This window comes from Amblyomma americanum, chromosome 10 (assembly GCF_052857255.1).
Source record: "Amblyomma americanum isolate KBUSLIRL-KWMA chromosome 10, ASM5285725v1, whole genome shotgun sequence".
NCBI lineage: Eukaryota > Metazoa > Arthropoda > Arachnida > Ixodida > Ixodidae > Amblyomma > Amblyomma americanum.
The window spans coordinates 149,309,276-149,333,558 of NC_135506.1; the positions used below are offsets into that span (position 1 = coordinate 149,309,276).

General features: G+C 45.4%; 1 protein-coding gene across 1 annotated transcript in view; it reads left to right on the forward strand.

Moving 5' to 3' along the window:
- The window catches only part of LOC144106252 (E3 ubiquitin-protein ligase MARCHF3-like), a 458,876-nt gene that overhangs the window by 155,402 nt on the left and 279,191 nt on the right, over nucleotides 1–24,283 (forward strand). Inside the window, exon 2 of the mRNA XM_077639011.1 lies at nucleotides 6,643–6,854. Within this exon, the coding sequence (XP_077495137.1) occupies nucleotides 6,698–6,854 (157 nt within the window). The 5' untranslated portion in view covers nucleotides 6,643–6,697. The remainder of the gene's footprint in view (nucleotides 1–6,642; nucleotides 6,855–24,283) is intronic.

Below are 24,283 nucleotides of genomic sequence, written 5' to 3' on the forward strand. Positions count from 1 at the left end.
GACGTTTAGAGTCTGCAGGGTGTGGATACACACTCTGAAGTTTGCAGGGGGCCCCAAAAAGTGACATTGTTTTCCGGTTGATTGAGTTATTGTCAGCTATGACTGCGATTATACGCAGCCCAACATGCTCTAGCTGAGTAATGATGCTATCCAGAATAGTGTGAAGCTGCTGTGCGTTGATGCGCTCTACTGGCAGTATGTGCACAACATTCTTCTGACGCGAAAGCAAGCTTTGCATCACAAAAACATGGGCTGTTTTTTCTGCATTAGGGCTATTTGTAGCCGCACCAACAATTACTCCTCCCTTATAATCAAAATACGGCTGCAGGTGAATTTCGTCCATCATGAGTACAACAATTTTTTCATGCTCCGTCATTGCTGCGACAAGCTTCTTTGCATACGATAGGAAAGAAGTGCCTTGCTGTTCAGCTGCCGGGCTTACGCTGTAGGAGTTACATATACGACGTATTGTAGATTGATGGGGTAATCTAAGGTTTCTGGAACTGTGAAGGAACCTATAAGCATGCGGAGAAACTGTAAATAAAATGCTTGAGAATACCAGCAACTCTGCAGAATACCGGGATGACCTGCTATGCTTGACAAGAAGAAGAGAAACTTGCTCTTTCAAAAAAACTAACTGCATTGGGTTGTTCAACATCTGCCAGTTCACAATTTAAGGCATCTCCAAGCAGGGAAAGTGCCAACTTAAGCAAACCATCAATTTTTTCTTCATGCTTAGACAACAATTTTCCGTGAAACGACTCCACAGCATCCAGCAGACCTATCAAGCAACAGATATCATGTACTGTGTGAGGGATGGTATCTATGCCATCATTTGTAGTCAGCTGCACATTTCGGTAATGAACTTTCGCCGTGAGGTTCTCTAAGACCGTGACTGACGACAAAACACGAGGGACGTCATCAACAGCAAGACTGAGAAAAAGGACGCAGGCAGGTCGAGAAATAACATTCCAAAAATCAGAAAGCTTGATTTGAGGAAGGCACTCCAGTAGAACTTGGAAAGTGTCAATCTTGTTCTTTGCTTCTTCCTCCTCGTGTGTCTGGAGTGACATGGCGATGGCATCTCGTAAAGAAGCTGCTTCAAGACGCATTCTCTTTTCAGTCGGTGCTTCTCGGTACGTAGTGGCGGGCGCAGAAAGGTACGCGGGACAGTTCTGGAATACACTGGGAATGGCGTCGGAGCTGAGACGAGCGATCTTCAATTTTGCCTCGACGACTTTGCCCGTTTTTGAGTCCACATACTTAGAAGTCCGAATGTCTGATTCTTTAAAGTGCCGCTCGCAGACCTGCAAAGCCCAGCGCAGATAAGGTTAGCATATTTAAGATGATTAATTCCATGGGTGCAATAGCAATTAGCGGAGTCAAATATTTCAAATTTAGAATATTTCCAGCTCGCCCACTAGGCCATTTTGTAGCGCATTATGTACACACAGCTACGTCGCGGAATAGATATCACGCTTTTTCGACTTACCACTGAGCGCTTTCCGGGTTCGAAATCAGCACGTGGAATGGCTTTCAACCATTGCCTCCTTCTGTCAGCATCAGCTGGGAAAGTGAAGACGCGCACAGTCTTTTCTCCATCGTAATTCCCGCGGCAGCCGGGAACACAACAGTGTCCTGGCATTTTAACAAATGGCTTAGGAACTGTCACACGCGCACAGCACTTTCACAGACGTTTCCCAGGATTGCACTTCGAGTATTCACAGACCGCAAGGAAGCTTCAGCAAATGACACTGAAAGAAAGAACGGCGGAGGAACAGTATGTAACACACGACACGTGCAGCACATGTTCAAACACGACGGTAGTGATGTTTACAGCAATCGCGATGTCTGCTTTCAAATGATTGCTTTCAACAATTTACTAGAAAAACTGCACAAAGTAAGCTTTTAAAAGATTGAACAGTTTCCAGAAATGCGAACGAAGATTGTTACATTGAACCAGATATATTTCATGTCTTTTAAAACGGTGAAATTCATTATCTTCAATTTGCTATACGCAAATACGCCTCGGAGTACGCACTTCAACAATTTGAAACAGCGCGGGTAGGGTGGCTAGAATTCTAGCCACTCTAGCGCGGGAGGAGAACGGCGGCAGCGGCCGCCAGGAGGTGCTGCCGCAGCGGTCGGCGGTGGCTGCTCCCGCGTCGTAGTGCGGTGACGTCACGCGTCGGAGGAGAAATCGTGGAGAGGCCTTGGACGAGTACGAGAGCCTGTCTCCCCGTCGCTTCCTCGCCCCGCCGGCGAAGAGCGGAGCCGCGACCGGCACTTCCGGTCGCGCCGACGATCCCAGCCGAAGCCCCCCTCCCGCGCGCGGGCTTTAGCAGTCTCCGCGCAGCGATGCTGGCGCCCTCTCTTGCCAGTTAATGTAACTCACAAGGAAATGCGCTAAGCCTCGATGTGAGACCGCCGCTGCATGGTGCCTCGCGGGAAAGCAAACTCAGGGGGTTGCAGGGCAGGTCCCCACAACCTTCAAACTATTACGGTTAGGCTCCCCGTTAATCTAGAGGCTCGTAGCCCTCCGTAAATACTCTCCATATAAGTTTTTAGTGTCAAATGTCGTACTCCTCGGCGCTGGAGCGCAAGGAATTTTCGGCCTCTACCGGGCGATAGCGAAACCATGCGGTTAAAAGGAAGGCTAGCCACCCCTACGAGGGCTGACAATGCTATGCCGAAGAAAGCGCTTTTCGAACACAAAAAGCCCATTTATATAAATCGCTGAGTCTTATGTTAAACACCCTGCATAAAGTCAATACGTCTATTTTATCAGTAGCTAACAGGAGAAGACGATTGACATTACAGCGTGTAGTTATACAAGCCCCAGCTTACCCCATAGGCGCTTCACTAACCAAAAAAAAAAAAGATTTTCATATTTTCTGGGTTGAACTCCACGCTTTGCAACTCTAGAACTGACCTGTTTGTGTTCAATTTCTAATCGCATTCTGCAAACCTCATTTTACTGCATTCAGCTGGCCTAAATGCTCTCACGCTGTACTAAAAGGAAGAAAAGCTGCACGGCATGCGAAAATCAGCTTCACATTGTACAGTGTTGCAAGGTATAGGATGTGTGGAATTCGGCAGTTGTCTTCGGCGCAGACGACCCAAATGAAACAAAAGGCAGGGCCCCGTTCCCTTTCCTTTTCTCAGCGTTTAGCGCGTGCAGATTTCCGGAGGAAGAGCTCCCTGGCAGCTTTCGCACAGATGACGGAGATAGTGACCCCGTCTTGCGTCCTTAGAAGCAATAAACGCTTCACCATGGGCCTAAGCTCGGCTATCCAGAGTTCTGCAAGATGCGAGGAGGCGCGTCCGACATCCGTCCGATATGCCTGCATGCCGTGATTAAGATCTCAATCATCAGAGACGAAAGGTAATAGTGCATAGAGTTTACCAGAGAGCAGAGCGATAATCTTCAGAGGGGAGGGGGGGGGGAGTGCTTACTGGAGTGCGATTCCCGTGAGGGATTACATGGCGTCCAGGACAAAGTCGTTGCCCACAGTTTCCGAGTTAGTGTATATTAACTTCAAGCGCGCACACAACCGCCCGATAAAGTGATTGCTGGCAGACATAAAGTTCTGCAACTTGACAGTTAGTACACTGCAATAATTAAATACTGTAAGGACAGAGGAAGACTAAGGCGAAAATAATCTGCCGCCCGTCAGGTGTAACAACGCACAAAATACTGCGGGCTTTGATCCGGAATAGGCAGCTCTGCGTATGATGTCTAATAGCACGATATGCCGACGAGCAATTATCACGCTCCGGAGGCGCGCGGAATCTCCGCGATGACGCTTGCGTTCCCACGGTTTGCGCACATACTGTGCACGTATAAATTTACTGGCTGACGTCAGAACAGCGGCGCTATACGCGGTTGTACAGCAGACTTCAGGATATAATTTAAATTTGCATTGAATATATCTGCTCGCATCCGACGAAAGTAACCTCTGGCATCTTTCTTGAGGTGGTGTCTCAGAAGAGACGGCCGATCAAACGCTTCTTTACAAAAGTGTTTAGAGCAGACAGGAGCATGTTTCGGTGGCTGCCAGTCTGTTCTAGCGGATCGAATAGCTTCAGCCCAGCGCTTGCGACGTGCGTGTCCTCAGGAAACCCTTTTGTACAGGAATAAAAGCGCGAAAAGCTGACGCATACAACCACTAATGAAGGCTTATGAAAAATGTGCACCTTGATCTCAATTTAATTATTAAGCACTGCTCATTTTCCGTCACCACAGAGCACACATCTGAGATGTAACAGTGCATGCTTTACTTGGCTGCATCAAAAGCGAAATACTCACGCGTGCAAAGTGACGCCCGGCTTTTTTCACGCCGTGCGGAGACTTGAAGCCTGGCACGCTGCAACTCGGCATGGTTCTTTTGAGCCGGTGGTCGAAGCGCCACTCGCGTACGATGGTCACGTGACTTCGCAACTTGGCTTTGAAGCGACGCACTTGCTGCTGAAAAGAGACGACAGCACTCTCCGGCTCTCGCCGGTGTAGTTTCGGTGAGCAGAACCATGCAGAACGCGATGCGGAAAGAAGAGCTCAGATGTGAAAAGACACGCAGAGTGTTGCGAGGGAAGATGTGAAATTTAATGATATTTTGAGGCGCTTGAAAAAAAAAAACAGGTTCTTTTTCATGTTTGTTTCACAAAATACATATTTAAGAAAGCAATTACTCAAAGAGCTACAGAGCAAATGCATCTTTATTTCTTTGTCATTGAAACGAATATACGCTAATACGAAAGTCCAAAGCAGAGCTTCCTCGTTGACAATTCACTTAGGATTTCACATCAAAGCGACGCAATGAATCAATATGTGTCATTTCCACTAGACGGGTCCACGCTTTGCTGTGCAGCGGACGAATCCTCCCTGGCATTCAGATTAGAATGCACTCGCTCCCCAATGAGCCTGTTTCGTAGTTTTATGTGCGTAGCTTAATTGGAGCAGAGTCCTTGCCACCACGTATGGATCCAAGTGTTTCGCAGAATCTCAAACTTCTTCTCTTGACCAAATTCCCTTCCAGGTTGTGTATTATGCAACGTTAGAGAGAAGGTTCCCAATGTCCACGATAAGTTACTGCCTAGCAGCAAATTCATTGATACGAGAGCGGAATCTGTACGTCGCCGAGGTTTTAGCCACGTGGGTCTTGGCAGCGAAGGGTCCACACAGAACTCCTCTTGCCTGCTGATCGCACGCATTATGTGTTCTTGCGCGAACGTGCTCGTTTGCAGCCACGCCGCGACTTTCTTTTTTATAGACTGGTACACTTCGGACTACAAGGCCTTGTCAGATTCAAGCGCAGTAATCGCCGAGGAGACTAGTGTCACCAGGTCCAAGGAAGCTGCGCAAGTGTTTACAAAACACATCCTCGCCCAATACGACCTGGTGTATGGATATTTTACTCCGAGATCTTTCACGCCTTGACAACAGTCCCTGCAGTGCTTCCTTGTTGTTGAGATAGGTATGTAGTGAGAGTGTGAGGCCGTCCCATCTTGTCTTGCTAGGCAGATTGAGTGTTGTGAAATTCCCTTTGCCGTACCTTGACTCCTGTTTTTTGCTGGAGCGTAGCAGCATCTATACGTGATTATTTTTCACATATTTGACTATTTTTCATAAACCTCTTCCAATATATATAGGCGCGTGAGGCGTCGCGCCGAACGGGCGACGGCGTTCCGTAGACTCCCTGGCAGTGCTGCAACACGCTGTCGCGTTCCGCACTTAAAGGCGAAGCTTAAGAGTTTTGCAATTTTTTCTTTGCATTGGAGGAGACACAAAATAGGAGACGGAAGCGGAATTTTTCAGCAAGGATGTTCCCGGGAGATATCGGTTCTTTACTCACTTAATGAGGCCTCCGTTGAGCTCCCAGACTGTTTTCGGATGCAACGTCGTGCATCTTCTTCGCCTCTTAAGGGAACATTTTGCGAATTATGCCATGCGACGCGTCACAGCACTAGCAGAACGCAAGCAGCTCTCTGCCCGCAGTAGGCGAGCCACGTGCGTTGAAATGTTTCCAAACATGCGATCGTGGACGAACCACAGCGAAAACTAGGGATACTCACGCTACGGTGAAGTACAGGCCAATATAGTCGAAGTAACGTTCAGATACGTAGTCAGATACGTAGGAACAATCGTGAAGACTATATAATCCCGCCTTCTTTGACAGTTGTATTGTGAACAAGGGTCCCGTAGGGGACCCGAAACGTTATTTTCGTTTGTTTTTCACTTGGTCAGTGACCCAAAGTTCACCCTGTTATAACGTTCAGATACGTCGAACATCCCCCACTGGTTTCGCGCGACGGGAGCTGCATTACTGCGATCTGACAGCGGAACCAGAACTCGCGGCGAAGAATGAGTCGCATTACGAAAAAAAAAAATCCGCCAGGAAAATTAGTTTTTTTAAATCTTACCCTGATTGAAAAACGAAAAAATGAATTTTTTTCGAAATTTGCAGTGTTTTTTTTTCGACTGATTACATCTCTGTACAATGGCGCTATGATCAGGTCTGATACGGGGAATAGGCCTCGTCAGGTTTCCTATGCTGTTTGTGCTTGCCGTGGAGTGTGTGTCCTTGGTTGAAATAAACATCTCCTCCCATCCGCGCCTTTATTTTGTCCCCGGCTCTCCTGCAGGCTTCTTGGACAAAATCCACACCCGCAACTCGGTGTTTGGGACTGCCGGGCAGCTATGCAAAGGGGGGATGCTGCCGAGCCGCAGCAGCAGGAGCAGCCGGGGCGCCGCATGGCAGAGGCTGCTCCTCAGGGGACACTCCCCGTGTATACGTGCCGCTTCTGCCTGGGCAGCGACAACCAGATGAGCATGGTGACGCCCTGCAACTGCAAGGGTGGGTGCGCCTCTCTTTCCGCAATGCGCCGGACTGCGCGCTGCTGCCGCTTCTACGAGGGTTCCGAAAACCTCTGAGATGCATAAACCAACCCCCTCTACTACATCCAGCAGTCGAATGGACGCTTGTGCTAGTTAGTTACGGTTCATTTCTTGGACCGAAAACATCGCGTAAAAACGAACCTAAGTGCAGATTCACGCCATTCAAAAGATTTTTTGGATCTTATTCTCTCGTTTAACCTCTCTCCAACAGTTAGTTTTTCAACTCGTGGCAGTAACACCCTAGATCTTGCTCTTGTCTTAAATCCGGATTTAATCCAGTCATTCTCATCCTGCGATGGTCTTAGCGATCATACCATAGTGCTGTTCAGCCTATCGATTCCAATCCCTCCACGACAACGTTCAGTGAAATACATTCGTGATTACAGCAAAGCCGATTTTTCCAAAATCAATAATGAACTGGCTGAATTTCTTCACTTTGCAGAGTCCGCTCCTAATAGGCCTGTTGATGAAAACTGGCGTTCGTATAAAGAAACATTTATCTCTGTAATTCATTCATCTGTACCCCTCGTCTGCATTCGTGGTGATGCCGGCAAACCATGGGTTAACAATTCATTAAGAAAATTATGTAACAAGAAAAAATGGTTATTAAGGGCAGCTAAGAGCTAACTCAGCTCTTAAATGAGAAAAGTACTTTAGCTGTTTGCATAATTACACCAGGTTGCTGAAGATCGCCAAACATAAATTTTACGACAAGGACCTACTTGACATCCTCCGAGATAACCCAAAAAAGTTTTGGTCTTTGTTAACTCCCAACCGTAGCGGATCGCATAATATCGCTTTATTAGATGCCGATGGCTCTCACGTTCTAAAGGAGCTACGTTCAGACATAATGAATGAGTACTTCTCGTCTGTTTTCATACAGGAACCGGTTACAAACATTCCTATAGCGTCCAGCTTAAATTTTCCTCAAATGCCACCAGTTGATATCTCAGTTGATGGAATCTGTAAATTAATAGATAACCTAAAGGTATCCAGTGCCCCTGGGCCCGACAACATATCTGCCAAAATTCTTAAAGGTACCAAGTTAGCATCCAGCCGTATCCTACAAACTATTTTCACGCAGTCTATCCCCAGTGGCCAAATCCCGTCCGAGTGAAGTTAAGTAGAGTTGTACCCACCTATAAGGCAGGGAACCGTTCCGATGCGTCCAGTTATCGACCTATCTCGCTAACGTGCATTGCATGCAAGCTCATCGAACATATAATTTACTTTCACATTGCAACGCACCTGTAAAATTCATTTTTCTTCTCAAACCAACGCGGATTCCGTTCTGGTTATTAGTGCGAAACTCAGCTTTTCGAATTCACGACTGACCTCCATTCAAACCTACACTCATCATTTCAAACAGACATAATTTACCTCAATTTTTCTAAGGCTTTTGACCGCGTTCCCCACCAGCGCCTCATGACCAAACTTTCCTGCCTGTCTCTGGGCCCACTGGTATTATCATGGATTCACTGTTTTCTAACTAATCGTTCGCGATACACCGTCATTGATAGTCATCCTTCCGCCGCTACAAATGTTACCTCTGGAGTCCTTCAGGGATCAGTTCTTGGTCCGCTTCTGTTTTTAATCTTTATTAATGACCTTCCTGCTGGAATTTCGTCATTCATTCGTCTGTTCGCAGACGATTGCGTTCTCTACCGTCGTATTTGTACTAATAGTGATCAGTCTCTGCTGCAGGACGACTTAAACTTAATATAAAACTGGTGCTCTACCTGGCTCATGAAGTGTGACTAGATGTAAGTTTATGCACGTGTCCCGGAAACGATTTAACTTGCTGTACTCATATTCGCTAAACACGACCGCGCATTCGCAAGTTGAATCGTACAAGTACCTTGGTGTCGAAATAACTAGTAATCTGAACTGGTCAAGGCACATCAAGTCACTTGCTGCACGCGTTTTCAAATCACTAGGTTTCATCAGACGATCTCTCACATTTTCTCCGCCCACGGTTAGATTAATTGCTTATGAAACATTCTTTCGTACCAAACTTGAATATGCATCTACTGTTTAGAACCCGCATCAACAATACCTCATCCAGGCGTTAGAAGCAATCCAAAACCGAGTTGCTCGTTTCATAACATCCAAATATGATTCTTGGCTGAGCGTTACGAATATCAAATCTTCCATTGGTCTAACTCCCCTAGCATCACGGCGTAATATAGAAGACTTTGTCTATTTCAAAAAGTTTATTATAATTCCCCCAATTACATGAGAGCCTTATTTTGCCCGCCTTGAGATCCTCCCGACGTTTGTTTAATTGCAACAGTGTTCTGCGTATTCATGGTAGCACTAACGCTTTCAATAATTCCTTTTTGCCAACTGTTATATCCGAGTACTCCCTGACGGTATTGCCAATGAAACCAACTCAGTAAAATTTAAAAACTTATTGATTGCTTATTTCTCTCCTCAATTTCTGTAAAACCTTTTTGTTTACCTATTTATTGCCTTCTTAAATTCAATGCGTTTACTGTGTTTATTTGTGCTTGCATTTATATTTGTGTTCTAACTTTGTGACCCGTTATTACCATTTGTACCCCCCCCCCCCCCCTTATGTAATGCCCCATTGGGGCCTTTAAGAGAAAATAAATTATGATGATGATGATGATGATGATGCACAAGTGCATGCTAAAGACACTACAGGGTATTGTTTTCTGAATCAATCACTACCACTCGCCCCAGTGTCATTTCTACTGCAGTTGGTTCCTTGACGGCTCATACAAGGTAGGTGGGCGGATGAGATTAAGAAGCTTGCAGGCATACGGTGGGCGCAACTGGCAAATGACAGGGTTAATTGGAGAAACATGGGAGAGGCCTTTGCCATTTGATACTGCCGCAATGGGCTGTTTTATGCACCCCAGCGCTTGTCCGGCGTTGGAACTTCTTCATCGCCGGATGACGACGTCATCATAATTTGCAAGTTCGCGTGGAGCTGCGCCTCTCGCGCAGCAGCGCTTCATCTTCATAAAAATAATAAGAACGCTTCGTTGCTTTCTGTCGCGACCATCTCGGCTGCGCTCCTTTGAGGCGTCCACGCAACAAACGGCATGTGGACAATGAGGTCCATCACATGGTGCCGAAACCCAGGAGCCTCATACGACGTCACAACAGGGAGGCAAGGCGCGCAATTAGTAAAGCAGACTTGTCAAGCTTTGCACATTGGCGAAGATCTCTCCTGCTACAGGCACAGAGCCCTACCTGCGAGGACAACAAAGCCTCCGCACCCATCTTGACGGTATTCTTGCCGAAGCGGAGGAAGAGCTGAGACGGAAACCGAAATTGATCGGTCCCAAGGTCAACGTTCTCCTCGATACGACTGAAGCGTTTACTCATAATGGCAAAGCCTTTAGCGTAAAAAACGAGCACGTGAGAGGAAGACGGGACAGCGCGAACTTTCAACTGGCGTTTATTGAAATACAGAGGCATATATATAGCGAAGCAAGCATGGAAATACACAAAGGATACAAAAGATCACACTCTACGCATGCGCCCACCACTGCAGTCTAGGAAAGCGATTTCCTTGTCAGAAAGATTAACAGAAGGCGTGCTAACGCAGTCCACTCCCCTTTTCCTAATCAACCGGGCTTCGATTATTTCACGTGTGCAGCGGTCTATACTTCTCGCCTCTACTGTGCATGCGCCGAACATGCGCTCGCATGTTTTGCTAGGACAGTGATGACAATGTTCAGACAGGTTACCGTCCCTTGGGTTTGCCACGTTCCGCTTGTGTTCAGCAAGCCTTTCATTAGGGCATCTGCCGGTTTGCCCTATGAATACCCGACCACAGGTTAAAGGAATACTGTATACCACCCCTAGCGAGCACTCCACAAACTTATTCCAATGCTTCACTTTACATCCCCCTGACTGTCTTGGAAAAGGGTTCGTCAACTTACACAATTTTGACAGCGTGTCTGGGGCAGAGAATGTCAACTTCACATCAACCTTTTTGGCAACCCCCTTCAGCCTATGGGATATGCCGTTCATATAAGGAATCACAACCGTCTTTTTCTTTTCGGCAGATGGTTCGCAACGGCCCTTTTTACGCTTCTTCAACAAGGCTTCCGCCACAGAAACGAGCACTTCTTTGGGATACCCGGCGGCAGAAAGCCTACCGGCTTGCTCGCTCAGGCTGAGGGGTAACATGAGTGGACATGATTTCTTCATGGCATTGATGAAGCACATGCTCACAATAGCCCGTTTTACAAGCTTCGAGTGGGAGGACGAATAAGACAGGAGTGGTTTGTTGGCACTAGGGTGGTAATACCAGCTTACATGGGTTTCCTCCGAAAATTAACATTAAATCTAAAAATTGCAGTTTGTTATCAGCGGGTAGTTCATGTGTCAAATCAAGTGGGTTAAAACAGTGCTTAAAAAGTTCTAAAAAGGATGTAAGGTCCTGTTCAATGCAAGCTATGCTGTTGTCCAACAAAATTAAAAAAATCATCAACAAATCTAAAAACCTTTAAAACCTTAAAATCTTGTAGATGGGAGGCTACCGTCCTGTCTCGGTGAGCTAAAAACAAATCGCTAAGAACCGTCGCTATGCAGGACCCTATGCAGACACCACGTTTCTGTAAATACACACCTTGACTCCATTCTGCGTAGGTTGAGTTTAGGCAAAAAAGGTAAAAGTTCCATGAACCCCGCCACAGATACACCAGCAGCATTCTGAAACGCGACAGACCCAAAACAATCGATGCTATCTTCCACACAAGCAAGCAACTGGTCATGAGGGAGCGAATAGTACAGATCTTTTAAGTCTACAGATATGGCGCTCATGCGTTTGTCGGAATTATCTGCTAAAAATTTTACAACGCTTTCTGAGTTCTTTACCACAAACGGATCAACGATATCCAAGAGAGTCGGGGGAGATGTAAAGTGAGGCATCGGAATAAGTTTGTATAATGTGAGGCATCGGAATAAGATTGTAGAGTGCTCGCTAGGGGTGGCATACAGTATTCCTTTAACCTGTGGTCGGGTATACATAGGGCAAACCGGCAGATGCCTTAATGAAAGGCTTGCTGAACACAAGCGGAACGTGGCAAACCCAAGGGACGGTAACCTGTCTGAACATTGTCATCACTGTCCTAGCAAAACATGCGAGCCCATGTTCGGCGCATGCACAGTAGAGGCGAGAAGTATAGACCGCTGCACACGTGAAATAATCGAAGCCCGGTTGATTAGGAAAAGGGGAGCGGACTGCGTTAGCACGCCTTCTGTTAATCTTTCTGACAAGGAAATCGCTTTCCTAGACTGCAGTGGTGGGCGCATGCGTAGAGTGTGATCTTTTGTATCCTTTGTGTATTTCTATGCATTCTTCGCTATATATATGCCTCTGTATTTCAATAAACGCCAGTTGAAAGTTAGCGCTGTCCCGTCTTCCTCTCACGTCCTCGTTTTTTGCGCTAAAGGCTTTGCCATTATGAGTGAACAGTACCAACTAGCCCAAGAATCAGCATTGTTGAACTTCATTTCTATTACATCGGGCGCTTTTCAATGTGCTTCTTCCGATCCGTCATCCTTCGTTTCCCTCATCGCATGTGCAGTATGCAGAGCAAGAACGCTTTCCTTTTGTATACGCATGAAGGTGTTGCCTGATGATGTCCGGATCCTGTTTGGAGGCCTCGCACCGTCAGTAGGGCATGGTATGAGGATGTGCAAAATTCTCAAAGCGGGGTGGCACCGACAGGCAAGGTTGTTCAGGGACCTTCTTCGAGTTAGGCTGCGTGCTTTGTTGGCAACTGCCCAAGCTGGCAGAGCGTTGGGGGAGTATCTCGCCTTGGCTGATCGGACAACGGAATTCTTATGGCAAGCCACGTTGGTCAAGCTGAGAGCCAACCTTCCTCGGAAGCCAGGAGGAGATCGGCGAGAGATACGGACATTCAACGGAGATGTTCTTCCGAACGACGTGCAAAGGGTTCTGCGTCTAGGCCCGAAGTATGCTTTTGAAACGAAGAAGGATGCACCACAACTGCTGTCTTTTGTGCGGCGAGTGTCCGGTCGTGCAGCGGTGGGTGAAAGGGACGCCTGTATTTCCGAGGGTGTGGATGTGTTGCGGCACGATAGGCCCTTCGTGTCAAAAGTGCCAATACGTAAGGTGACAGAATATTTGCGGGAAAATTCTCTTTGTGTTATTCCCGCAGACAAAGAGGGGGGATTTGTAATTTTACCAGAAGGTCAGTTTACCAGCAAGGCAAGGGATGCTATCACGTCTCTGTTCAACAAGCACCGGAATGTTGTATTATCTAAGGTGAAAACAAAAGCTAAAAAGCTGTGCAATAGCCTAAACCTTGATCTTTTAGCTAGGCATGTAGATAAAAGTGAAAAGAACTCTTTGCAGGTGTTGTTTTTCGAAAAATCTGGCAAAGTGGAATGCCCTCTAAGGGTAATCGTTTCTGAATATGATTCCTGGCAGAAGGCTGTCGCCGGTTTTCTGAAGGAAAAATTAAATCTCTTCGATATCGTTGATCCGTTTGTGGTAAAGCACTGAGAAAGCGTTGTAAAATTTTTAGCAGATAATTCCGACAAACGCATGAGCGCCATATCTGTAGACTTAAAAGATCTGTATTATTCGCTCCCTCATGACCAGTTGCTTGCTTGTGTGGAAGATAGCATCGATTGTTTTGGGTCTGTCGCGTTTCAGAATGCTGTTGGTGTATCTGTGGCGGGGTTCATGGAACATTTACATTTTTACCTAAACTCAACCTACGCAGAATGGAATCAAGGTGTGTATTTACAGAAACGCGGTGTCTGCATAGGGTCCTGCATAGCGCCGGTTCTTAGCGATTTGTTTTTAGCTCACCGAGACAGGACGGTAGCCTCCCATCTACAAGATTTTAAGGGTTTAAAGGTTTTTAGATTTGTTGATGATTTTTTAATTTTGTTGGACAACAACATAGCTTGCATTGAACAGGACCTTACATCCTTTTTAGAACTTTTTAAGCACTATTTTAACCCACTTGATTTGACACATGAACTACCCGCTGATAACAAATTGCAATTTTTAGATTTAATGTTAATTTTCGGAGAAACCCATGTAAGCTGATATTACTACCCTAGGGCCAACAAACCACTCCTGTCTTATTCGTCCTCCCACTCGAAGCTTGTAAAACGGGCTATTGTGAGCATGTGCTTCATCAATGCCATGAAGAAATCATGTCCACTCATGTTACCCCTCAGCCTCAGAGAGCAAGCCGGTAGGCTTTCTGCCGCCGGGTATCCCAAAGAAGTGCTCGTTTCCGTGGCGGAAGCCTTGTTGAAGAAGCGTAAAAAGGGCCGTTGCGAACCATCTGCCGAAAAGAAAAAGACGGTGGTGATTCCTTATATGCACGGCATATCCCATAGGCTGAAAGGGGTTGCCAAAAGGTTGATGTGAAGTTGACATTCTCTGCCCCAGACAAGCTGTCAAAATTGTGTAAGTTGACGGACCCTTTTCCAAGACAGTCAGGGGGATGTAAAGTGAAGCATAGGAATAAGTTTGTGGAGTGCTTGCTAGGGGTGGTATACAGTATTCCTTTAACCTGTGGTCGGGTATACATAGGGCAAACCGGCAGATGCCTTGATGAAAGGCTTGCTGAACTAAAGCGGAACGTGGCAAACCCAAGGGACGGTAACCTGTCTGAACATTGTCATCACTGTCCTAGCAAAACATGCGAGCGCATGTTCGGCGCATGCACAGTAGAGGCGAGAAGTATAGACCGCTGCACACGTGAAATAATCGAAGCCCGGTTGATTAGGAAAAGGGGAGCGGACTGTGTTAGCACGCCTTCTGTTAATCTTTCTGACAAGAAAATCGCTTTCCTAGACTGCAGTGGTGGGCGCATGTGTAGAGTGTGATCTTTTGTATCCTTTGTGTATTTCCATGCTTGCTTCGCTATATATATGCCTCTGTATTTCAATAAACGCCAGTTGAAAGTTAGCGCTGTCCCGTCTTCCTCTCACGTCCTCGTTTTTTGCGCTAAAGGCTTTTCCATTATGAGTGGACAGTACCAACTAGCCCAAGAATCAGCATTGTTGAAGCAGATAAAGAGCCTGGACAAGAGGATCTTCGAGGAAACTTCTTGGGAATTGATCGCAGGCAAGTCTTCAGACGCTGGTATACGTACGGCGACAAGATAGTGGAAACTACATCGACACACCCAACAGACGTACCCAGATGGCGCGTCAAGTTTATGACCCGCGAACGTGCCAAGCGAAGTGTGGCTGCCCCTGTTGGACCTCTTAAAGTACGGTGCGAACTGGAAGAGCTCGTGAAGATTTTGTGTTCAGTTCAGATCTACAGTACCTAACAACAAGGAACTTAGGCCCGGAGGCACTTTTGACAGGAGGCAGCAGCGTCAGCGATCGCAGGCCTTCGGCCAACTGTTACAAAGACAACGTCGCGTTTCCTGAGAGGCGTTTCTGCGATGAGCGGGCTATAGTTCAAGGTCACCTGCATCGTCTGCTGGATCTGAAACCGATATTTTCATCAGACGACGTTCGGCCGCTGCGCAAGTTACATGACGAAGTGCAGGGGCGTAAGCGCAGTTTAAAGGTACTAGGAGTAAGTTCAGCGACGTATGCCTTCATGCTGTGGGAATTTTTAATGAGAACACTTCCTTCTGACAAGGTACTGCGTTTTCATGAACTGCAAAAGCCCAAGCCATCAACAGCCAGGCTGTCATCTTCGCCACAAGATGCTTCTGCACAGGGTTTAACAGAGGCGGAGCAGGATCTTCAAGTTCTGCCGGCTTTTTTGGAACGTGAAATGGAATGCTTGGAGGCGGGGGTGGAACACGCAGCATAGAGCCGTCGGAACGCTGTGAAATCGCCAGACGCCCGGAACCAGCACTCCTTCAAAATGCAACGACAGCATCAACCCTCAAAAAACAACTGTGCGTCAGTTGAAAGGATTTTTTTTCTCTCAATCGCCCAGGCACTTATCGAACAACTACGACTCGGCGCAGATGACTGTAGAACAAAATACACAGTTGCTGAAGCATAACGCCTGCCGCTTTCGCTTTTTAAAGCAAGGTCACCTTGCCGGGAACTGCAAAAGTTATATCAACTTGACTACTCCCACTGCAGGGCAAAGGCCTCTCCCATGTCTCTCAAATTAACCCTGTCCATTGCCAGCTACGCCCACCGTATGCCCGCAAACTTCTTAATGCCATCCGCCCACTTAACCTACTACCGCCCCTACCGCTTGCGTTCTCTTGGAGTCCACTTCGTTACCCTGAAGGGCCAGCCGTTATCTTGCCTTCGCATCATATGCCCTGTCCAATCCAATTTCTTCCTCTTGATTTCGACCAGGATGTCATTAACCAGCGATTGTTCCCTCCCCCACTCTTCCCGCTTCAAGTCTCTTAACGTTACACCTATCGTTTTTCTTTCCATGGCTCACTGCATTGTCCTTAACTTAAGCTGGACCCTTTTCGTTAGCCTCCACGTTTCTGCCCCGTAGGTGAGTACCGGTAAGATACTGCTGCTGTACATTTTGCTCTTGAGGGATATTGGTAAACGGCTATTCATGATCTTAGAGAACCTGCCATATGAGCTCCACCCCATTTTTACCCTTCTAGTTATTTCACTCTCATGATCCGGATCAGCTGTCACTGCCTGCCCTAAGTAGAAGTATTCGTTCGCCCCATCCAGCACCTCGCTTTCAATTGTGAACTGCTCTTCCCTTGCAAGGCTGTTGAACATGAATTTGGTTTTCTGCATGCTAATCTTTAGACCCACCGTTCTGCTCTGCCTGTCGAAATCATTATCATGCTTTGGAATTCATCTCCTGAGTGACTCAGCAAGCCAATTTCACCAGCGAGTCGCAGAATATTTAGGTACTCTCCATTAACTCTTACCCCAACTGTTCCCAATTCAGGCCTCGCATTACCTCCTGCAAGCATGTGGTGAACAGCACTGGCGAGATCGTATCTCCTTGCCTGACGCCCTTCATTATTGGAATTTTATTGCTGACGTTATTAAGGTCTATGGACTTTGTTATATAAGATGTCCAGCATGTGCACTGCTGAGAAACCGCCTACCGACTCTAAGAACGTTACATCAACGCCTTTTAACATTGTAGCTAAAGAATCTGCATTTGCATTACTCCTACAGACTTAGAAGGTTAGAGATTGAGGAGTTACTGCAGGTGGTCGCTACCGACTTCTGGATTCACAGGAGTTCTGTAACTGCAGCCATATCGCGCCAATTGGTTTGTGACCTGATTGAAGAGGAATCCTTGACAGTGGATGCGTACGGCGGAAAACGAAGTATGAAGAGAGTTCGTGTGCTACTTTGTGACGACCGTGTCCAAGAACCCATTATAGTAGTCGAGGCGCTCGAAGTGGACGCAATATGCAGCGAGCACATCCCTTCTCCGCACAAAGGGATCCTGCAAGAGAAGCCTCCGAGATATATCGCGACAATGGCTCTGAGGTGAAGCTTCGCTTCAATTACGTTCTCACCGATAAATCTCGGTACGTCTCGAACGCTGATAAAGATGCCCTTGAGAAGGACCATAGGCAGTCCCCCAAACGCACAGCCCGACATTCTACTACGTCTTCTGTTTGACTTCCTAAGCACAGGCATGAAAAGCTCTCGATTATGAACATTAACGCTATAACTATTATAAACAAACTTCCTGACTTCTTGTATATATCTCGTGTGTTCGCACTCCCCTCATATTGTGGGCATCACGGAAACGTGGCTTCACAATGACGTCCATGATTCGGAATTCACTCCCCCAAGCTACGTGACGATACGAGGGGATCGACAGGATGGCAAAGACGGAGGGGTCGCTCTTATCGTCCGATCTGACATTAAGTTCTCCGTCATGAAGGCGCCAGGAGAAACTTAATCTGTCGGGTGTAAAATTTGTCTTAATGAACAGTCCATTGTAATCGACATTCTTTATCGACCGTCAGGTTCATATGTCGACGTATTGCACATCTTTAATGATTATTTGAACATACAAATATTCAAACTGTCTAATCTTATTTTGCTGGCCGATTTCAACGCTCCAGGTATCCATTGGTTATCATTTACGCTTTCTGGTCGGGATGCATCCATGCGTCGAGAATTGTTGAACATTTCCTCGTTCTTCGATCTAAAGCAAATTGTTAACGAAGCAACAAGAGGTGACTCGCTGCTTGACTTGGTCTTTCTCGGTTCAAATATTTATCAGTGCGGTTCTGAATGTGATATTGTTGATGAAATTTCAGACCACAAGGCTGTGGCAGTTGCTTTCAACTGTCCTGTTTTCGCGCCGCTGTCGACTTTCACCACGTTTCCTGATTTCGCTCGCGCTGACGATATTCCTATCACCGATTTTCTTGCTTCTTCTTTTGATACATTGCACACGCTTAGCCATATGGGTGACATCAACGAACTAGTCGGCAACATTGAGACTATTGTCAGTGACTGCATGCAACGTTTCGTTCCGCTAAAAGCAAAGAAAAAGAACCTCAAGATACCCTGGATGACACGTGATATCCTTCACGTATCACGCCGCGTTGAACGCCTCGGGTGCATGAAGCGTTTATCAGACCCTGATAGTGCTATCAAGTTTCTTAGTGCAAAGGAAGAACTGCGAGAATGACGAAATCGGCAAAAGATCGTTTTTTCAATGTCCACTTAGGAAGTCTTCTAAAAGTAATCCTCGCAAAGTTTGACGCTCTGTCTTGCCAACAGAGTCTACATCGGCGTCTATAATCATCAGTGATGAAACAACTAATGATCCGTTAAAAATAGCTGACCGTTTTAATGCCTACTTAAATCAGCGTTTTCATCAGACACCCACGAAGTTCTATCCTTTGACCCTCCTAATCTGGAGACCCCAATTACTGATATCATGATTAATGAGCATGGCGTAATGAACCTGATACTACAGTTAGACACAAAAAATGATCTAACCTGATGGTATACCCAATTTTTTTCTCGTTCGTTATTCATTGTGGTCTGCTCGCTGTCTAACCACCATCTTTCAAAAGTCCATCAATACCGACTGGCATTGTACCATCCTCATGGAAGCTGGCCATAGTACATTCATTATTCAAATCTGGTAATAAACAGCTCTTATCTAATTGTAGACCTATTTTAGTAACTTCATATACATGTAATATGCTGGACCACATAATTCACAGACATATATAATGGAATTTATGGAATCTAATAACATGCTTTCTAACTTCCAGCAGTGTTTTAGGAAAGGTTTCAGCGCCTTAACATAACTAGTTGAATTCTCAAACGACATTCTCTGCGCCCTTGATATCGGCACCCAGGTCGACGATATATTTATAGGTTTTTCCAAGGCTTACGATGCGTTTTACATTCTAATCCCTTAATAAAGCTTAACATGATCTTGAAAAATTCTCACTTGGTTAGCTGGATTGCCAGTTTCCTTTCTCATCGGTCACAATTCGGATGCTATAATTCAACTAACTCTTCTTCTGTTGACGTGTCATCTAGTGTACCCCAAGGATCGGTTCTCGGTCCTTTACTATTTTTGCTATACATGAACGACTTACCTCGAAACGTCACTTCGCACATACACTGTAAAAAAAAATGCTCCGCAGTACAGAGAAACCCGCTGGTAATGCGTTGCCGGAGGGTTTTCCGCAACATGAGGTACGGACTAAATGTCAGAAACAGAGACTCCGTATGACGACTGTCACATTCTTGGTAACGGAAAGTTACGCCATGCTATGCACGAGACCGAAATCGTTTCTTCACAACGAATGCTTATGTTTTGTTCTTATTGAAGTTTCCGCAATGTGTATGCATATACGTCCTCCGTTCACTCGGAAGTCATTTCATCTAGAGCGGAAATTATCTGTATTGTAATTATGTACTTTCTGTAGTACATGAACATGCGTCTTCGTATAGCTTCTGCCCGCAATGTTCACTGCAGATATAGCCGTCCAGGTGCCGAAGAAATAAGTATTATGTACAAGGCTTTCCTTTACGCATATTATGTAGTGCATACGTACAAAGAATGCAGCTTAGAATGAAAGAGTGGTAAGTGTTTGGGTGAGTACAAGTACATACGTTTTATTTTCATGGCAAACTACACACATTGTACACCTGCACATTGCTGTCGGATCCATCTGAAAAGCATAAAAAAAATCCTCATTTAGTGGTCACACAACACCAAATATAAATTTCACAAATACATTTCAACCATCCGCTATTAAACAATCGGCTTTCGTAGAGGCTTTCAAAAGCCATTCATCGAGAACCAACCCGTTATAATTTATTGCCCAAAATTCATTTCTCATAACAGTAAACAGTAAAAACCACAGGTCCAGAAAGAAGCAGACAAAATGCGCTTTCCCGGGCGGCACTGTGCGCATGAAAGTCTTTACAGTTGCTTATCATTTTGTGCAAATAGAAAGTAGCTCAGGATGGGGCCAGATGCAATTCAATGCAGGTGCCTTTCTGTACATAGTACTAAATGCACAACTTAGCGAGCAAGGAACATTGGTAACATATGAAAAAGGTGGGAGACGCTTGCCGAATTTATCGTCCATCCAATTTGTTATAGGCAAGACAAGACGAAGCGAAAGTCCCGCACTCAGTTTATATCCAGTTCCCGGGCATGCCCGTTGCGGCAGATTATGACGCTTTTTATTATGACACAAACTTAGAATACGGCCCCAGGAAGCACACTTCCCCAAAACCGCATGTTTTCACTCATAGCTTCTATTATCTCAGCATGTGCAAGAAAATGTACTAATATCTGATGTCAGTGAAAATGCAGTCACACGTACCGGAAGCAGCTCACTAAGGCATTCCAATATCTCTGCAGTGTGCCTCACAAGGAACGGATGCTCAAGTTTCAAAAAAGGGCTCTTGGCAGAAATTTAACCAAAGGCCGTTGCCATGTGAACCTTTTCAAAATGATGACCCAGAAAGACGAAGTGTCCTCATGTGTCTGATGCAAAAGAAGGATGAAGGCATGAGTCTTTCTGCTTTTTGAACAGCTGTGATAAGTTTTTTACTGGTACTGCTTGGTGCAGCTTCAGTCTCCTTCTTGACATTTTGTGAAATAATTATATATCTGCGAAAGATCTCGCTAGCAAACATTTTGACACTAATGGAGAAGCAAAAAGACCCATGTCCTAGGCCTTTTTTTGTGACACTAAAGGAAGGCTTGCCTTTTAGAGTCATTGATTACGAAGAGGTCCATATGGCAACAAACTTTGAGAGAATTCCTTCAAGGGCTCTTTGTTCTCATGAGGTGCCCTGTAGATATATCACAACACCTCAGTGAGCCTTTACCAGCCCTGTGAGTTCACTGTCACTTGACATCAAGGGTATGTACTTTTCCTCGCCACATGCAGCAATGATGTATATGTCAAGAGAAAGCATAAAAGATTTCTAAGTGCAATTCCAGATTGCTTGCAGAGGAAAGCACAAGAGTGGCCATGCTCAGCTGTTACCTTTACTTCTTGCTCGAGTTCTACTGTGAGTACTATGTAATGACAGGTGTCTGCATCAACTCATATTTAACACCCGTCCTGTGCGACCTCCATCTTGCACTACATGACAGGCAACTTTATAACACCCTTCATGCAAAGTGTGTCATCAGGGTCGGTGTGTTCTGTCAGTTTCCTGGTCCTGTGGTTTGTGCTGTGTTTTCTACTCTTAAATTATTTACTGCCTTCATTCTTCACTCCATGAAGCCTGAATGTGCTACACTGGGCTGCTCCACGCGTCGTGGAGCAGCCCAGTGGCCATTTTTTTTTCATACGTCGGAGGCACTCAGCTCGAAAGCCATGCTTACTATATTCAGCAGACAAGGGTACATGTGAGACACATCATTAATAACTAATTCTCACAGTGGTATCTGGTGCAAGAATATCTAAATACTACTCAATTTTTGCTTAAGTTTTCAGATACACTCTTAGATTAAAAACATAATTTGGCTACATTAGCAGAAGCACAGCACCAAGGTACTCACCAGTTACCTGAAGCACTGTACACAAGTTCTCGTGCCATCATGAATACAGCACACTGTCCACGTCTTCATAATGCCATGTCACTCCAGCACTTCGGTAGCAAAATTTTCCTTAAAAAAAAAGTTTTGTTTCTGTTAGACTGGTCATATTTAATTTTACTATATACTATGTACTTCTCATTGTACTGCGCCAGACTAAAAAATACCAATGAACACGCTTTGAATTATGTCATATGTGATCACCATTATGTGATCACCAATTTGTTCTTAGAAATTCTGATTGAAATAAATCTGACAAAATATTATTTCAGAAAATGTGGCACAAGGAAGAAGGACGCTAGCTAGATAACCTGGACGAATGTTTTCAGTTGCATGCAGCCACCCGGCACCATTGCACACAAAATGTACAATAACGTGGGTTTTACCTTTCCGAATAGAATTTAATGCTGCAAACATTTAAGTAAAAAAATTTCAACCTTCCATTCCGCATAAAGGAAAGAAAATTCCTCTCGTTTTTTCACAAGCCTCTGCAAGTACACAATTCAGTGTATCTACTCTACAAGTACTTGAATCTATCAGCACGAGACAGGGACGAAAAAAGAAACAAAACAAGCACTGACTCGCAACTGATGTTTATTGAAGTGAACAGAGAGTATACAGAAAAGCCACACGCCACAAACTACACAATTACACATAAGCTACATCACAACATAAGTAAAAGATTGCCCTTAACATTCCTCTCATCTAGACAGTCCAACCCGCTGCATGTTAACGCTATGGGCAGCACACTCACACATTCGTCACCGAGTCATAAGATGTGTCTAGCCTCGATAATTTTCTGGTTAATCTGCTGTGAACGTAGTGCCAAAATGCGTGTTGCCGAAAGGAATGGCTAGCAGCCTTCACATCTCTTGTAATATGCAGATAAGTTACAACCCCTACCAATATCCAAATACCTCTCATGCTCCTGTAGTCTTACATTGATACACATTCCAGTTTCACCAACATAAACCCAACCACATGATAATGGTATGCAATGCATGCAATGGTTGCAAGGCACATATATGTTGCCACGTTTCACTCGACACATGTGCTTTTCCCTAACGAAATTCACAAAATTATTAACAATTTTACAGATTGTAGACAACTTATTAGGGGCCGAACACGCCATTTTTACGTCATACCTTCTGGCCACAGTTTTCAAATTTTGCAACAATCTATGTATGTACAGTAACACAGTCAGTCTTTTGGCAACTCACTGGCTGGCCCCAGCCTGATCATGCCAGTCCCTGCGAAGGGGTTTCAGCTTTTAACATGCTAAAGGGAAGAATGGCACAGCATCAAGTAACGAGGAAAGCAGGACAGCACACCCACGCACAAGTGCCAACCCTGGAGCAGGTACAAAATCCAAGAGTGCGTGCTTGACATTCAGCGTTGACAGTCAAGGAAACGAGGAAACACGGATTTGAACGCTAAAGATTGAACGAGCCCGATCCTTGGCTGCCAACGCTGAATGTCAAGTACACGCTCTTAGATTCTGCATCCGCTCCAAGGATGGCACTTGTGCGTGGGTGTGCTCTCCTGTTGTCCTCGTTACTTGATGCTGCGCCATTCTTATCTTTAGCATGTCAGACCAACTTGCCCAATCTTATATGCTCAGCTTTAACAATTTATTGCATGCTTCTGCAATAGCATGGTTGGGAAATCATGCTTTCGTTAGCCTTAAAATCTTCTCTTGGAAACCAGTTGTCACGCTGTAAAAGCATGGCTTCACCAATACCGAGCCTAGACTTGACGACGCAATGCTATCTTTCACTAGCATAGAATCGTTTGACCAACAGTCAAGTAGCTGCTTAACACTCCTGGGTAAATATCGCTAGCACACATGGCGTGTGCAGAACATCAAGGTAAGGTTCAGAAACCGCAGCTCTTTTTGTTGGGACATTTTCTCCAAGGTAAACTTAAGACAAAGGCCTTGCTCCTTAAACAAGTTCACAATATGTACAGGTCCCACACTATCACAACCTTTGTAAAAGACCAGAAAATCATAGACGTAGCGAAAGATTTCCCCCAGCCCATGCAATTTCTTGGCAATCATTCCTTCCACCCTGCTTAAGAGAATATTGCTTAGCACAGGGGCAGCCTTCGAATCGATACATTTAGCAGACTTTTGAACATATGCCGCACTGCCATACTCCACAAACATGCTCTTCACTTCAAATAAAAGGAGGCAAGTGCCAAAAAAGACTTATGTTACGCACCCGTTCCTAAACACGAGCTCATCGTTGTGCTCCGATATACACATTCATAAGCTTTTCACAAGATCTTCATACGGGATAGAATAAAATAGTTCTACATCGACACTAATCACATGACAATCCACTGGATTGTCATTCTTAAGATACTCAACCACACTGCGAATTGAG